The 17,868-nt window shown below is 40.9% G+C and overlaps 1 protein-coding gene and 1 long non-coding RNA gene across 4 annotated transcripts; one reads left to right on the top strand and one right to left on the bottom strand.

Annotated features, from left to right (window-relative positions):
* Positions 1–3,067: 3,067 nt before the first annotated feature.
* On the bottom strand, positions 3,068–12,445 carry LOC137839820 (uncharacterized). 3 transcript variants are annotated; one of them, XR_011086113.1, is made up of 3 exons: positions 12,246–12,445; positions 11,738–11,971; positions 3,068–3,470 (listed from the first exon to the last, which is right to left on the bottom strand). It is a non-coding gene; the product is annotated as an uncharacterized lncRNA (long non-coding RNA). The 3 variants fall into 3 exon arrangements; XR_011086112.1 differs by lacking the exon at positions 3,068–3,470 and adding an exon at positions 5,114–6,603; XR_011086111.1 differs by lacking the exon at positions 3,068–3,470 and adding an exon at positions 8,321–10,469.
* On the top strand, positions 11,519–17,683 carry gsg1l2b (gsg1-like 2b). Its single transcript, XM_049759363.2, has 5 exons — positions 11,519–11,997; positions 12,094–12,141; positions 13,674–13,826; positions 16,000–16,111; positions 16,323–17,683. The coding sequence occupies exons 1-5, from the start codon at positions 11,697–11,699 to the stop codon at positions 16,621–16,623; spliced, it is 915 nt and encodes a 304-aa protein (XP_049615320.2). The 5' UTR covers positions 11,519–11,696; the 3' UTR covers positions 16,624–17,683.
* The last annotated feature ends 185 nt before the right edge of the window (positions 17,684–17,868 follow it).

Genomic DNA, 17,868 nt, shown 5'->3' on the forward strand with positions numbered 1-17,868 from the left:
CTTGAGACCAAAACTTCATGATAGGGGGAGGGGGAGATGAGGAAGATGAATGAATGAGGGACATGGCGCAGATGCTTGGATAAATTATTCACTTCCTTCTTCAATAGTGTCCTGCCAGCTGCCTTTCATGACGCCTGTCAGGTGCCCACTGAAGATAGTGAGGGGAAATGTCACTCATGTCAAAGAGTGGGTGGAAGAGAGGGAAGTTAGCGGAGAACCATTTTTTCTTCAAGTTCCCAAAATAACAGAAAGCTTTTTTGATGAAAGGAAATCTGAACATCACTTTTTAATCTTAATTGATTTGTTGAGAACAAAGTAGAGCAAAGATCAATGCTGATCATTTTCAAAATAGGAATTAAAGATAAACATTTATATACCAGGGATTGGAATACAGCTAGGTTTTCAAAAAATGCTCTCCAACCATGCTGGAATCAAATACAATGTAAAAGAGAACATACTTTATTTGGTAAATCGTTCTTTTTTAAATGCAGGTCATCTTCAAAAAAGTGCACTGTAAGCAAGCTATCCTGAGTTTTTGCAGAACAGTCAACTGACAAAAAAGTCATTTACATAGAATCACCCATCACCGAATTTCTCCACTCATGCAGCGAGAGAAAATGTGTCATGTTGAAGCAGAATAGAAGCAGTTAAGTCCAGTGTGATGTGAATGCAAGCCAGCAGGGGACTGGGGATGGAGGCTACCAAGAACGACGACGTCCACACAGATATTCGCCCAAAAAATGCTTATTTTCCCATCTTGGGTGTTATAATCTTCACCCACACTGGCAAATTTCTGTCCTCATGGAAAAGGATCACAGGCTGTCAGGCACATGCATGCCAAAGCAATGGGGGTGGTACGTACTATCATGAGCTGGCAGACATGCTGCTTCACTATTGTTATCTGCCACCCCCAAAAATGACCTAATTCAGTGGCTTCTTATTGGCTAAAACTGACTTCTGCATTTTGGAAAACAACTACAGCAATGATGACACCATACTATGTGAACTCAAACATGTGTTGCTGTTCCTAATGATTGGAATCAAAAACGCGGATTTTGCAGACTGACCTGAGATTGAGTGCTGAACTCCTCACGCAACAATGTAACATAAAAGCAAACTAGCAGATTTTCACTTAAGCCTCACAAATCTCAGTCTGTTGTAGTAAGCCCTGCAGGTCTGTCTCCCTTCCTATGATGTGCAAACGCACCTCCCACATTTGACATGATTGAAAAACAAATCTAATCAAGCTCGTGTACTGAATATGTAAGTCAGCGTCGTGGTCATTTGTTTACAGGCTGATAGGTGCTAATTGCTGTTCAGCCATGGGTCTTGTTTTTTCAAGCTTGGCTGGACTGGCCACTGGGGTTATAGATAGGCTGCGATTAAAAAATCCACCAGCTGGCCGAACCATTTCGTGCGCTCTCCATATGGAAAGCACCGGGCATTCTTTTCATCACAGCCCAACGACAACCTCCTATGGACAGCTGTCAAATGAATAGACCAATCGACAAGTAATCCACTTTCAAATTTTTATTTATATTTACCTCTATTCATTAAGAAGTCAGCTAAGCTTCCTTGGAGGTTAGCAGGGGACCAAAAGAGGAAAACAAATATCTTAAGATGGCTGCAATGGCTGCTCAGCCTGCTCAGCTGTCAAACAACTGACAATACTGATCAGAAAGTCAACATATAAAAGGAGATGCAGACCGAGACTAACGCAAGGAGGAAATCAAGAAAGATTGTTTTCTCTGGTAAGATAAACAGAGAGGTGTCAGTCAGTCAGACAACAAATAGCCCTGCAGGGCACTTGACTGTGTAGGAAAACTAATTGCAAACTCACTGCTGTGCTGGATGGATGTGGAAGATGAAAACTAAGAAGACAAATGTGAAAAATCCATCATCAGAAAATGAGCATCATTATTAAACTTTGAAGCCAGGTCTCTGACGTGTATAGTCTGACAGGGTCTCAAAAGCCAGAACATAAACAACAATGACAAATGGATCACAATGGTTGAATTCAACGAGCATTTCTGGTGGCACATCTTTCTCTTGCGGAAGGTACTTTGACAAATTTGTGTCACCTTATTAAGGCACCTGGGAAAGTTTGAGGGGGGAAAACACAACGACATGAGCGGTCTGCTTTAAAATTCAAGCTTTATTTTTCTATGGCCAGGGGCTTGTTTTAGTTATCTGTTTTAATAACTAGGTCAGAAACTGCCGTTGTGTTTTGTATTATTCCTCCTTCACCCAAAATAAGCCTTTTCACTAATGAAGGAACACGTACGTTTATTTCCTCAGCGGGTTTATGTATGTACGAACGTACGTACAAATCTTCATTCGTATGTCGATCCATTGTGGACTGGAAAGAAGTGTGGACAATGTGGAGTGGAAACTCACTGGGGTCATCATTATTCATTGTTGTTGTGTGCTCCAGGCTTAACCTTGATTTTGAATTGTTATATATCCACTAGTGACCAATTACTAGTCAATGCACTGTATAGTGATTTTTTGAAAAAATAAATAGGCTCCCTCTAAAAACAATCTTAAGCTCCCATCCCACTGAGAAGCAAAAGAATTGTGAGTGTTTTTAAAGGCAGCGAATTCTTGTCAGAGTTCGTTCAAGGTCGCAAATGTTAAAGGTCCCGACACAGTTCCCTGTTGTGCTCCGGTGTCAAAAATTCATTTATTGCCTATTGTGACAAAAAATGCAGTCAGCTAAAGAAAATCATTGGCAAAGAGTAAACTGGTGTCTTCAAAGCAGCTTGAAAAATAGCAAAAAAAAGAAAATCCACTTGTGAGATTATCCAATGGGTAATTGTTTGAAATTGGCTACAGAGCGGACCGCAATGAAGTTTTATCGACGTAAGAAGCTAATAACAGAAAGCTGAAGCACCTTTTCTTCCCTCTGAGAATTGACGCTACTCTTTTCACCTCAGGCACAGAGACTTGTCTTGCTAAATGAAGGTTTGCCAAAGCTTCATAAACAAAACAGACAGCTAAAGATTCAACCATCCGTCTTTATCTGCACAGACAAGATGCTATTATCTCATTGGTACACAACGCTGTTCCAGAACGTTGCAACAACGGAGACTAATCAAAGCGTGACTTCAAAATGAAGACCTCAATTTCCAAAAATGTACTTAACAGTGCGAAGAGAAGAAGCCATTGAAGTTGTTTACTGTGTTCCCATTTTTAATTAAGTGCGCCAGACACGCTCTTGGCCAGAGGAGAACGTGCTCTATTCAGTGGAACGTATAGCTGGCTGGTGATGAATGGGCTGTCATCAGCCATTGTTGCCAAACCTCTGTCTCCTTGACACGGGGCCATTTCCTCAGCAGCCAATCACTGCCTCAGACTTCTCATGGTCTTAAGGCCAAAGGTCACAAATGTGGGCACAAAGCGGAGCAGTTCATAGTCTGCCGGAAGATGAGGTCAGACTGGAACAACTTGAAATGCTTATCGTAGCTGTCCTATGATGACAAACGCAATCTTCGTTTCAGGAGTCTTGTCAGACAAAACAATATACTATATAATGATTCTGTCACCAATGAATAGAATATGACAATAGACCCCATATGATGAAAATGATGGCATGTTGATGCATTGTGTTGTGCTGCTTTGTAAACGGAAACATTTCGTTGATAGTCTTACTGTAACATTTGGCTCCAATCATTCAGTGGATAATAAAGGGCTTTAGTTTTTGTGCAAATTTAGCATAACTCACTGTCTAAATGTACGCAGAGTTGGGCTCAAACAAGTTTTGGCATTTCCGCAGACGCTCGCAGCTTGGCGCTTGGCACTGTTCTGCATAAATTTCGCCCTAGTCGAAGAGGCTCTTCTCGTTCCTTTTAGAATGGAAATAGAAGCGCTGTCCGTCCTTGGCATGGCATTACCACAAGGTCATTGTAACTTTTGGAGACAAAAGGTATTGATATTATAATATTTTTAAGATGTACTGCTTTACCTTTTCACTGTGAATAATTGAGAGACTTACATTTTGTGAATGTTACTAAAAAAACTGCAGTAATTAAATGTTTTATAATGGCAACAGTAAGTCATGTTTTGTTTATAATTTATTCTAATGGAAACAATTGGCAGTAAACAATAGATACTTTGACTTGAGTTAGGGATACGAAATTATATTTAATATCATCTTCCAGAGGTCATGAAAAGAAATGTGGCTATCTGCAAGTGTAATGCTGTGACAGGTGACATGACATGACAGGAGCAGCAAGCATGTTCTCCTGAGGGAGTTGGCCACATGAGGCATTCAACACCACTTCACCTGAATGTCAAAGTCAAATAGACAGCACGATATTTCTTCTTTTATGATATAATTTAAAAGCCCTTTACTGAGGTCCCAGGTCCGTGTCTTACAGGAATTGGTTGACATTATTCTTATTCACAGTCCTGTCAAAAGTTGCCAGCATGAATGTCACTGCATTTACGTCTGACAAGCTTCCTAAAATGAAGATTGTATTTAGTCTCCTTGAACTAAAAGAATTACACTTTATGACTTACTTGGAATAATTCCTTGCCCTCATTGAAAACTTTCAATCACCCAAGCAGGATTTATGCCGCTCATGAAAATAGAGCCGCCAAGCTTCACTTACATGTTAAGGCCAAAAATGCAACATTTAGTTGAGTTGTGTTTTTAGCCTTGCACACTCAGAAGACGAGAATGGCATCGTATACGTATGTAGTCAAGACGATCTGTATAAGAAGTCTAAGAGCAGAGCATTTGTACCGACACGTCTGGAGGACAGACGTCCCTCCGGAATGACAATGAGGGAGTAGCGGAGAGCCACAGCTGGACGTGACAGAAAGAGATGAATGAGGCCCGAGAGGGGAAGCTTCAACCCCTCCAACACACCTGCTCACACCTGTGCTCCACTTTTACTGGTGCTTCTCTAGAAAACCCCAAATAAGATGAGAAATATGAACGTCTCAACGTTTCGGACTCACTTTGCAAACTTTGTGGAGTGGCAAAAGATTTTGTAAGAAAACAAAATGTCAGATGCAATAAGCAATGTGCAAACAAAGGTTTTTTTGTCATTACCTTTATAAAATAACGCTCATCAATGATGAAGCAAAGAAAAAAAAGGTTCATTATTTTTTCAAAAGACAATTTTAGTACTGACATGAATTTCATTTGTCCTGGCGGGCCCCCGGTCCTTGAGGTTGACACCTAGGCTATACAGATTTGATTAGGGAATTAGCACCAAAGCATGACAGATGTGATCTTGTATAGGGGGGGAAAGTCGAACACGCTATCTTGACCTACTTTGAGCTAGCTGACAGATACTTGTTGCTTGTTACAGGATGATGCAAAAGAGACACAGAGAGAGAATCAAATGTGGAAAACATGATCCAGAATTTAATTTGGTAACCTGGAGCTATAGAGCATCGAAGTCTGCTTCCTTCTGACAGCTTTTCTTTGCCCCCATATCCAGCGTATCCATTCTTTAATCACAGTTATTTTCTCCCCTATCTGTCAGTTAAAAGCTCATGTCTAATTAAAAGCTTTGTGCTGCAGGAATTTTCTATTCAGTGATTACCCCTGCTGGCCGGCCGGCCGACGCTGTGCGCTATCTAGGTCAGAGCGGCAGTGAACCCTGAGGTTACAATGTGCTCGCTGTACGCTTTCAGGATGTATGAGCGCCCCTCTGATCATATCCTAATTCCCCAGATCTTTTTGGTCTCTCTATTTTGGTTTGGACGGGAGCGTGCCGTGCACCAAACTTCAGATTGACTTCAACAGCGCTGGGAAAGCCACAATGTGCGTTCTGTGCTGCAAACGTACATCAATGCCAATTTCACATTGAAGTGAAGAGGTGAACCTTTGTTTCCATTCATGTCAATCAACTTTTAGCTCCTTCAAATCTAACAATTTGATTGCATCCCATTTTAGCCATTACAAAAAAAACATTGAACGTAACCATCCTTTTCAAGAGTGTAGCTTCAGGGCAAAAATCTTTTGTCTTTCTCCGACATGTCATATCCTCCCATTAAACGTTGCTGCTGGACAGTGTTTAAGTCTTAATTAAAGGCTTGTGGTTTGGTGGAATTGAAAAATCTGTACAGACTAGTGATTTGTGACTTCCAAAGCCGACGTGACAACTTGAATGACTCGCTCTGAGGATGTCCACTGTTGTCACAATTTTCTCTGCAGACTTGAAATCTATGGTTTCATCGGAAAGAAGTTTCTTACATTCTCCAATGAATAGCTCCTTTGTTGAAACTTTCAAACTCTCCCTGTTTGTCTTTGTTGGAAAAGTTTTATAATGTACCAATTCTATTGGACTTGTTGCCTGCACAAATCAATAATGGCCACCATCCACAACATCTGACAGCTGGGATAGGTTCCAGTGTGGCCAGAACCTGTCCTGAAAATTATTCACAGGCAAAGAAATTCAGGATGGAAGGTCACAATGTGTTTATCTGTTATTGGCACAAGGTTAGAAGTGCTTCCTTCCACCATGCTATGCCTTTCCCCAGATTTGAAGAGAGTCTCCTTCAAGAGGTTGTTTTGCATTCCTTCGTTCATCCATAGCTAATGGTGGAGCATTGCGAATGCAAAGTCTGCTCTGTAGCTAAACTAACCTGGAACACACAAACAGACAGTTTAATGTATAATTGAAATATTTCCCCTGTATCATTATGGATTAAAAGGCGTTGCTATATAAGCTGATTTATTTTGTTCAGTTGGTAGGCTGACTATTTAACCCTAAGCGACAATCACGCACCGTTCATCTCACATTGACAATCAATGTCACAGGAGTTGCTAATTGCTGAGCATCGACTATCTCATCTGAAGAATCTTTCCGTTTTCTTTGAAAAAAACCTTATCTGATTTGACTCGGCGAGAATGCATTCACTTAGCATATTTGCATCCATTTATTGATGCACCGTGGGGGTAGAATCATGCGGGACAATGAAGAGACATGCATGAAGAATTCGATGCAAAAACATGCTCCTGGTGGATTGGATTGATTTTCGCACCACCGTGTTTGTGTGTGCATGAGGGAAGGAGGGAGGGAGGGAGGGAGGGAGGGAGGGCCGAACTAAATGCAACAGGGTACAACCAGGATAGCCAAATCATTTTTGTAGGTACAGTATGTTCTGCCATTTGCAATTGAAAATTGTAACCATTCATTGTTATCATCTGCATCACAAAGGGAAGATGCAGCTCCAATTGATTTATATCCAAGCTTGGCGGGAGAGTGGTACAGCATGCCCCCCCCCCGCCCCCCATCCCATCCCTATAAACTTGCTCATACATCTCAGGCGAATGAATGGACCGGCGATGGCTGCGATATTGTCTGATATGTCGTGTGCAGCAAGTAATATGGAGCGTTTCAATTATCTTTTGATGAAGTGTGCACAATTTTTGTTCATGAATTTCGGCATATGCATTGTCACCATTCATCACGGTTTCATTTCATGCACTGTTAACACGTGAATTGCCAAAATGGCAAACAGGGTGAAGCAATTCTGCTTATCTAGTCCCGTCCAATTTCATTTTTTTATTCTGTCTGAGGATTCTTGCGGGATCAATTCTTATTTAGTGACTATATTACATTTTTAGACTGCCTATTATCATCTCATTTTAAGTAACCCATATCCAATATATCCTACATTAGCCAATTCCACAATGCCCTAATAATAGATTGGGTATTTATTTACCTAGTCTTAGTCACCCAAGCAGGACATTGCCTTGACCAACGCGTACATTCATCCACCCGTTGCAGCTTCATGCATTCCGAAATGACATGCATGAGACCACATGTTTTTAAAATGCCTCTTTGCAACAACCTATTTCATTTGCAATAACTTCATTTTCCCCAAATAATGCATCCATCCTGTTTTGCCGATGTATTTGTGGTCCAAACTTGCTCTTACTAATGTTGGATCCAGCCGCCTTTGGCATAGCTCCTCCGTCACAGTCAAGCTATATGGCATGTTTTCCTGCTCACAGTCCCAATGATTCTTCTTTCTAAGAATCCTCATCTTCCGTGTAATTGGGCGATGTGCCCTAGCACCTGAGACCCTCAATAACATTGGGAAAAACAAGAGTGCTCGGTTGCGAGATTCTTCACACAAACATCTTATTTGAAAGTAGGTCAGGAACCTTATTATGTGATGTCTGCAATCTGTTTGTCGGAAGGTGGATAGACGCTGCTGTTCAAAACTTTGGGGTCACCCACACAAATGAGTGTTTATCATGAAAACTAACAGAATTGGGCACGGGTTATAAAAGGGCTTTCTTTATTTGAAAAATAAGGATATCTCGAAGTGACCCCCAAACTTTTGAACGGTAAGGTATTTTGTTTTAAAAAAAAATGAATTTGCTGTCGTCTAAACCTGATGTTGTTCACACAGGCATGTCAATTATGGGGACACGATATTAGTTTGCCTCTAAGGGGTGATATCTCATCCTAATAAAGTCAGCAAATGTGTTTTTGATTCCTTCATGAATGGCTTTGTACTTTGATAGCCTAAAGGTTCCACCTCTTTTAAATTGAATATTGAGCTGCATTGCACTTAAGCTGTGAGAGAATGCTAGGGAAGAAGGGGTAATGACTCCCACAAACCAGATCCAAGGAAGCCTGTAAAGCATCTTCATTTGCTCGTGATGGAGTCTAACGAGCGAGAGATGCACTTTGCTCATTGTTGGCTGTAAATCACGTTAAAATTAGTTTGCACTTCAGGTGAATTTCTCAGCAAGTCAAGGTTTGCCATTTAGACGCACGCGACAGTGAGAGAGTGACTTGAAGCCTCCGAGGGATCTTGACATGATTTCACTCTTGCTGAAATTGATTTGCCATGTGAATGACTCGCACCTACACAAACATGCCGGCAAGCCTGAACTGCAAGTGTAACCTTGACATCCATTTCATCATGAGACACATTACAGGAGTGGGTCATTACAGGGTCTCATTACGAGCTAGCAGACCCAACATCATCATCATCTGCGCGTGGATGAGATGATTTAACGAGGACCTGGCTTCTACGTGTTACAGGTCTGACTACTTGGTTGGAGGTGTTTTAAAAAAGAAAATTATAAATACGTATAAACATGTCCACATTGTTCTTTTTCTGAATAGAATTTGCAGCAATATGCGGCCATGCATCAGAGTTTCAGGATCTAGCGAGACATTTCTGCACAGAGACAGTAAGATAAGGTGAGAGGTTGCAGATTGGGGTTTCCACCCAAACATCAGCGAGCAAAGGTCTTATTTGGCCAGAGACCTGCAATTACCTTCCCTTCATAGTGACATGGTCATTTTCCAAAGCAATGGGTCGCAGAAGCTCAGCTCTTATCGTGTATATCATGTACGTATATGTACTGTAATGTACCTCAGGCTAAACCATGGCTCACCTAAAAGTCACATTCTAAAAAATGGAAGTCTAAATAAGTCAAATGTGTTTTTACTCCCATGGAGATGACAACATTTGGAAGCAAAATAAATGTTCCTCCAAGCGTGATAAAACTTTCAGACAGTTTTGTAACCACCCCAAGTACAGACTCAGCTTGCAGGTATCACAATGACAGTTGGGAAGTAAACAAAGCAAGGGACAAATTATAAATTATAAATATTGTTTTTCCTTATTTCACATCGCAGTATAAGGTAAGAGACTGTGTGCAATTGCATCAAGAGAAAGAGTAGAGCAGAGAGAAAGAGTAAATTGGTTGGTCACATGATGAGATGATATAAAAATTCTATTATATTTTAAAATTCTATTATATCAAAATGTCCTCCAGCATTCAGCAGTAAGCATCCTATCATTTATGTGTACCTATATGCTCATTTTGCTTTACATTTTCAAAATGGGATGATCCCTCATCATATACAGCACATTCCAAAACATACTGTTGGCAGTGGATGTTTTCATGCTTCACTAGTGTCAAGACGGTTATTAGCAACTGCTGGCATGTTTTCAATGCCACAAGAATAGCAAAACTGCCATAGCAACTGACAATGTTTTCCAGACTGGGGAAAAATAAACAATATTTTGTCATATATTTGGTTTCAAGTTGTTTTTAAGACAACACCATGTGTGCGATACAGAGCAAACTGGACTGTGATTTATTTGATATCCCTTTCCAATGTCAATGACACCAATTAGACTTCTTCTGCTTCTCGTGTTTGTGTTTCTGATTATGATAACAGCCATTCCAATCTTTTCATAATCACTCTTCACAGCAGAAACTTGCTATCTATTTTCCACTTTAGCTATGTGAGAACAATGAGACATTGCAGATCTATTATCAGACCCCTTGCCTTAGGTCACAACGTGTGACACAAACTTATTTGGGCATTCATCTTGGAATGTGTCTAATCTGCCCGTGAGACAGAGAAGGAGTCAAAAGGAAAGCACCTGAAGCGAGATATTCCTCTGAAAGTGATTCCAACCTCCACTCGTGTCACGGTAGAGCTCAATCATAAGGTGACGAGGGAAAGTGCCTGCAATCAGGAAAAGCCACTTTGGAATAGCTAATCAAACTGTGAGAATGGCTTTTGGCTTCTTGTGTATGTCGACTCCACACGTGTCTATGTGTGGCTTTGAAATGGAGACGTGGAAGTGAAAAGAGAAGAGAAGGGCAAGAATGATGACTTTTAATCTCAAGAGAGAAACATGTGCAGTGTGTGAAAAAAAAAATCATTTAAAGTATATATAAGCCCTGTCGCCCAACACATTGTTTTCCATTTTATAGTGTCATTAATAATGAAGATGATAGACAATATAGAGCAATTCTTTTTTTCTTTCTGTCTAGGCCAGCCTCAAACATAAAGCTGTTGGCAGTTAGGAGTGAACACCCTGATGATGCAAAGACGTGATTACATTCCAGACAAGAATGGCTTTTATTCAATGTGGCTTTTAGGTCCAATGACCTTGAAGAAGTGATCAACTAAGTCGCTGGATTAGGGCCCAGATGGGATGGTGACGTTTTTACAGGCGCTTTACCGTGCAGTGGTGTGAATCACATCATATATATATAAAAATATATATATTGAAATGAGTTTTGGAATCAAATGTTTGCAATTTTTCTAATAGGCAATAAAGGGCTTTGCAAAATGAGCTCTGCCAAGATCTGTCTGGAAGTGCATAGGTGGGTGCGTCAATCAATTTTGCCGCTCCGTCATTTGCCAGTAATGTAACAAGATGCTCACCTCTACTTATTTCTGTATATTATTATCTTGTAGAGAAAAGGAAAAAGATTGAAAGCCAAAACTTCTCATCAGTCTTCTGTTATGTGACTTTTTGTTCTGACCAAATTGCATTTCATTTTTATTTTATTTTATGTTTTCAACTAGTGATGGGGAAATGAAGCCTTGAACAAATGTCTGTTTATATGCCATCCTACTGACTGTGCTGGATCGGAGCTTGTAATGCAGCGTGAAAGTATTCACGCATATAATCATTGACTGCGTGGTGCGCATGTCATCATCATCATCGCTCTTGCGCTCCTTGGGTGAGTGCGTGTTTGAAAGGGTGGGGGCTGAGGAGCCCACCGTACAAAATGAGCGAGTGGGCTTCAGAGGAGAAGCAGATGCGAGAGGCGCGTGGAAGATCCACACAGCAATTAGATCAACAGGGATAGATCATCGATCGGATTGTGCGTGAGCATTGGAGGAGGAGAAATCACTGGGATTAAATCAGTGCTGGGCTTTGTTTTGCTGGCTGGAGCTATGGGAATAGACCGGCGGCGGAGAGCGTCGCTGGCTCTTACCTTGAACTTTCTGGCCTTGTTCCTCGCTGTGTCAGCTCTGGGAACGAGCCACTGGTGCGCTGGCACGCGCAAGGTAGTCAAGCCGTTCTGCAGCGGTCCCGTGACCACCAAGCAGTCTTTCTGCATCAGGTTCAACAGCTCCAATTTGAACGACACGCGGCTGGTGCAGTACATCTGGGAGACCGGCGACGACAAATATGTCATGAGGAAGTTTCACACCGGCATCTGGTTCTCCTGTGAACAGAACATCAACATGACTGGTAACTTTTGCCATTTAAAACCTCTGCTAACTACTGTGACGAACACAGACGATGAATATTAGCAGTAGAAAACTATTCACTCTTTTTCTTTTGCAGGTGAAAACTGCAGGAATTTCATCTATGTAACACCTGCCAATGAAAGAGGTAAGTTGAGAAGGAATATGTCTTCCCATTAACATCAAGGTCCATCTTGACAATTATTTTAGGAAGAGACTTTGTGTTTTCCTTTTACTCAGAATGAGTTTTACCTTTCCTTGTTTCGACATCATCTGCCGCTTCTTCGAGAGCTTAAAAGGTCCTCTTCGCCTTCTAAATACTTGAATTCATGTCGTCACATTGTTGCCTAAACGTATGGTAGCAACAATGATGAAGAGCATGCAAGACTGAGATCTAATCAGTCCAGGTGTCCACCTCCACTGATTGGAAATCACTCCCAAGCGTGTTCTTCCTTGCTCTCTGGAAACCAGAATATAACTGTGAGAAATAAAACACAAATCAGACACAACATAATCAACAAGAAATTTATTTTGAAAGCGTAACAATTTGGAACCTGGAGGTGGCATGTTGGACCGCGTTTGGCCATTTACCTCTCCGATCCAACAAAAGCAAACTTGCTGTCGAAATGATCTTTTTGATAGCAATCCATGAAGCGTTTATCACAAATCATTGCCTCACTCCGTGAAACACAAGCAAGTCATTAAGTCACTGCTTATTTAACCCCAAAGCAAAGCAATGCAACACAGCTAGCACTTAGCACTGATTTATCTGCGGCAAGGTAGGAGGCGCAAATCAATCTCCTCCATCGATCGGTTCACTCTCGTCTTATCTGTTCCCTCAGCTGTGCCGCCTGGAATCAATCTTTTCTGTTAGTGCCCTCTGAGTGTGAGCACTAATAAACTGTTTTTTGGCATTCCCATATTCCCTTGAGTGGTGTGAGGACAGTCCGCGATACTGTTCTGGTCTACCTTTCTAAAATACAAACTCACTTCGATTTACTTACATAAATGGCCAAAAAAAAAAAAAAGGTTAGAATGTCCCAAAGAGGTAAATGCATGTTAAGTGTCCCTTCTTACAGCAGTGAGGAAACAATCCGCAACATTTTAGGAGAGAGCGACACTACAAAAACACCAGATGGCTGCACGTGGCTTTCCAGGGAACACTTAAATGCTCTCCGTCTATTCTTTGGCCAGCAATCTGTTTTAACCAGACAGCATTCATTGTCTGCCGCACTAATGTCAGCTGGCTTTAGTTGATGAGGTAAAGTACGCTCCGTACACATTGGCCCTATTTTTCCAAGGAGAATACTTGCATAGCTCTCTGGTCCATCTTATGATAAATGACTTCATAAAGGCTTCATGCTATACATAAATGCAGCATACATATGATGAATGGGTGACATGCTTTTTCTGCCTATATGTGCAGGATGTCTCTCTGCGGGTCATATATCCTTTCAATGACTGTGAAGGTTAATCATATGGGGTCGCTCAGGCAGGCAGCCCAGCCGCTTCTTTGCATGTCCTCTCCAATTGCCCTTGCTTAGCATATTTGTCTTGGCTTTCCCATTTCCCATTTGACTGCTTTCGCAGTCATCTCCATGAGTCAGTCACTCAGCCCTAGCTTTCTACACTCCAGCAAGTTGAATTTGAATGATTGGTTCTTGCGGTGCTGTCTTGAAGGGGTGCTGTGGCTGTGCATCGTCGCAGAGTGCCTGTATATCATGCTCATGGCCACCGGAGGCATCCTCATGTGGATAGAAGTGTGCCAGTTTGGCAACGTCATCGACGGCCTGAAACTCAATGCCTTCGCTGCCATATTCACCGTGCTTTCAGGTAAGTCAAAACGTCTATTCGTATTTTTTTAACTCCAATTTGTATTTCTTGAAGCCTACTTATTGTAAGCAAAAAATCTAAAGTAACTTCTCAACACCACCATTTTTACATCCATGCTTAATATTGAAGCCAGTTAAAGTCTTCTGGGATTTCTCACCACTTTCCAAGCCAGCCTTGCTTCCTTGATGAAGGAATTAATGATGACCTTCTCTCTAATCCACTGTGGGAAAATATAGCCACCGCCAGCGCAGTGTAAAATACGCTGTTTAGCCAAAAGGACTTTCTGCGTGTAATTGACTTGTCCGCTTCGAAGAACCATTGGCTAAATAATCGAGTTCCTGCTCACCCTTCAGTCCACATTGAAGAACTGTAATTGGATGTACATACACTTTGCGTCTGTTTCATTACAGCCATCCTATAGTGCTTTCAAGGTTGAAAGTTCAACTTCATTCCATTGGGGCTTGAGTCAATAAATTGTTGGGAAGGAGAATCTTTCACGTATGCACGACCTTATAATATAAAGCAAAGGGCACACGGACAGTACGCACCTATTGACTGTTCTATTTATTTATTTCACCTTGTCGTCTTTTTTGAAGAAGCCTTTTTGTTTTCTGCAACAAATTGCATCTAATGCGTATGGAAGGCTGTTATTCAATCTCCTCTGAGCTCAATTTTCATCAGCTAAAAGCCCGAATGTTGCACTGGATGGCACATCCATTACCTTTAAGAAACATAAGGCCATTTATTTTGTACCTATTTCACACAAACGATCCCACTGCTGGAGCACATAACAGGCAATAATTGTGCCTAATAGACTTCGGCCCCTTACAAATTTACTGTTTTGTCAACACCCGTATGTTTACGACGCATTGGAATCAATTCCACTCAAAATTGCTTTTAATATTTACATCCAAAAAACAAAAACATCTTTTTTCATCCATTATGCAATACGTTATGGGATTTCAGCTGCAGCTGCAGCTACAGTACGTCCCCGATCAAAACAGAGGAGGTATCCGACTCGACTTATTTAATATTGTTATTGTCAGTTTGCTTCGGCTGGAATTACCTGCAGGGGATGGTTGAACGTCAGCAAATTATTTTGTTTTGAATAATACATCTAATAAATACATAAATGCATAAGTAAATCAATAAATTATTGGTGTCTGTGGTTTTTATAGCTAAGTGGAGAAAAATAAAAATGTAATTTGAGCTCCCTTTTATGGCTTCTCCAAGCATATCATCAAATTTGCTTATAAAATGTTTCAACATGGAAGTTAAGCTATTAAATGCTTTTTTAATGGAATGAATAGATTGGTGGCAGGAATGAGAGTCAAGAGGAGCTACTGTACACATGATTACTTTTACACTGGCTGTTAATCATCCACGCGAGCGTGGATGAGGGTGTGCAAGGACAATACAAAGACCTGGTTTTACTGCCTTGTGGTTCAGCTGACCAGCTTTACTGTCACTATAAAAACTTTCTTTGGGGTTTAACTGTCTGTGCTGCGAGTGTAGAGAAGAAACATAAAAGTTACACCATATGAACATAAAAAAAAAATTAAAAAAAGAGAGAATGTTGAACTGATGCCAGATTCTGGCTCACAGTCTCTGTTGTTTGAGATCAGGTCTGTGTGAGTGTGAATAATTGTCCCTACATGTGTCATTTGAACAATAAATAGTTGATTTATTATTATTTATTCATTTTGATTGGCTTAAGTAAGGCTCAACTGCCAACCAGTGCAGATTGGAGTCCACAGAAATCAGATGGAATAAGTGGCATGGAAGATTAATAGAGGGAAACTCAAAAGAAATGTAATCATTTATTGAATTCATTTTCAGCTGTAGATATTCTTACAGAAGTGGAGAAATGCCTTAGAGATTCTTTTGAACTAGGACAACCTCAATCAAGACAAAAGCTGCTTTATATATATTTTGTTTTGTTTTGTTTTGTTTTTTACATTTTTTTTCTTTTTAAGTGGAACGAACTGACTGCTGCTGTAAAGGGAGATCCCAAAGCCACATCCATCCTTAATTATGGTGCTGTGGGCCCTCAGTTGTGTTCTCGTCATGACTGAATGAGAGTGGCTCGCTGACTCCGCTCTTTCATGCAATGTGATACTGACACGAAGTGGTGCTACCGGAGAAGTGCATCATTTCTTTGTGTGTGCATCAGGCCTGCTGGGGATGGTGGCCCACATGATGTTCACCACAGCCTTCCAGCTCACAGTCAGTATGGGACCAGAAGACTGGAAACCCCAGACGTGGGATTACAGTTGGTCGTACATGTGAGTTGACAAATGGATGGGTGGATGGATGGATGGATGGATGGATGGATGGATGGATGGATGGATGGATGGATGGATGGATGGATGGATGGACGGACGGACGGACGGACGGACGGACGGACCGACGGACGGACCGACGGACCGACGGACGGATGGATGGATGGATTGAAATGCTCCATGTTAGTAACATTGAAATTGTACCCCTCTTTAGATTAGCATGGAGTTCATTCACGGCGTGCATGGCGTCTTCCGTCACCACTATCAACCGCTACACCAAAACTATCCTTGAATTCAAGCACAAGAGAAGGAACATTGAGAAGAACCTGAAAATCAAGCAGAAGCTGTTGGAGTTGGACGCTCCTGAGCAGGTGTGGGACATGTACATCAGCTCCGTGCCAAGTACCGCAGAGGAACTGCTGGACCTTTCGTCCAATGACCGCAAACTCTCCAATACCTCCATCTTCTTGGACCTCAACGACCTGCCGGACCAGCATGGGGAAGAGTATTGCTAGAAAGGGCTAGTTAGAAAGTAACTCATTCACTGTCAAACATGACTTTGCAGTGAATGAGTTGAACATCATCACGTTGTGTTTTTTTTAATTATACTCTGGATTATTTGGTCGCAGAAAAAAAACCCTGGGAAGCATCATGTAGCTGTCTGATAAAAGATCTGCACTTATCTGAAAAGCAAAACAAGACTTGGCCATTTATAACATCACTGACAACATGGCCAACTGATCTCATACAGCAATTAGGAATAATCTGTTTATCGTTAAAAGTGGATGTATTCTTGCAGATTAATCATACAAAAATTAGATGATTACTTTGCATCAGGCAGAAACAGTGAAATTTTACGCAAAGCGGACAAAAATAGAATACTTCTGGAGCAACTGTTGCACAATTCCAAATTAAAAGTGCCAAAGTCTACGTTAAATACATGTAAAAACGTTACTTTTTTATCTAAGCAGTTTACTTTTTCCCGAGCATGCATTTGTGTATGTAGCGTATACTGATGCTCATGAATGAGTCTAGTTGCTGATCATATTAATTGACTCAACATGCCTCAACATCAAATTTCACATGCTCAATAGGCCCGTTGATAAGAAATTCTGTAAAAAAAAATGTGTTAAGGATGAATTGGGTTTGGAATGTACAGCAATAGCTAATTGTTTCTCGGTCTGTTCTTACATTGCTTTGCTGATTGGCTATCATGACTCGATTACTTAAAATAATTATAATAATAGTAATAGTTAAAATCATAATAAACTAAAATAATAATAATAATAATCACTGCCCTGTATATTGTTATATATACCCTTGGTCAGTTTAATCTAATTTATATACCGTATCAAAATGTCTTATAATGATTACTTTTTGATGTTCATTACCTCCACCAAGGAAACTTTCATCATAATTGATGTGCATTTAAATTCTTAATGTATTTTTTTTGCATTGGATCTTTTACTGTTATTGGTGTATCCCATGCCATCCGGCGTAGGTGAGTATGCACTTATGTGGGCACACGAAAAAAAAGTCGATTACTTTTTATTGAATAAAAAAGTGCAGAACTGCTGTGAGTGCATCAAAACGAGCTTGTCTACTAATGGATTTTGGGTCCTATAGAGTAGTTACTGTACAGCCTTCGTAACAGTAGAAATGTGTATAAAAGACGGACGGACGGAGGGAGGGAGGGAGGGAGGGAGGGAGGGAGTCTCTACTGGCTGTGCTGAGTGCCTTTGCTCACAGCAGGATGCTTT

This window comes from Syngnathus scovelli, chromosome 21, assembly GCF_024217435.2.
Source record: "Syngnathus scovelli strain Florida chromosome 21, RoL_Ssco_1.2, whole genome shotgun sequence".
NCBI lineage: Eukaryota > Metazoa > Chordata > Actinopteri > Syngnathiformes > Syngnathidae > Syngnathus > Syngnathus scovelli.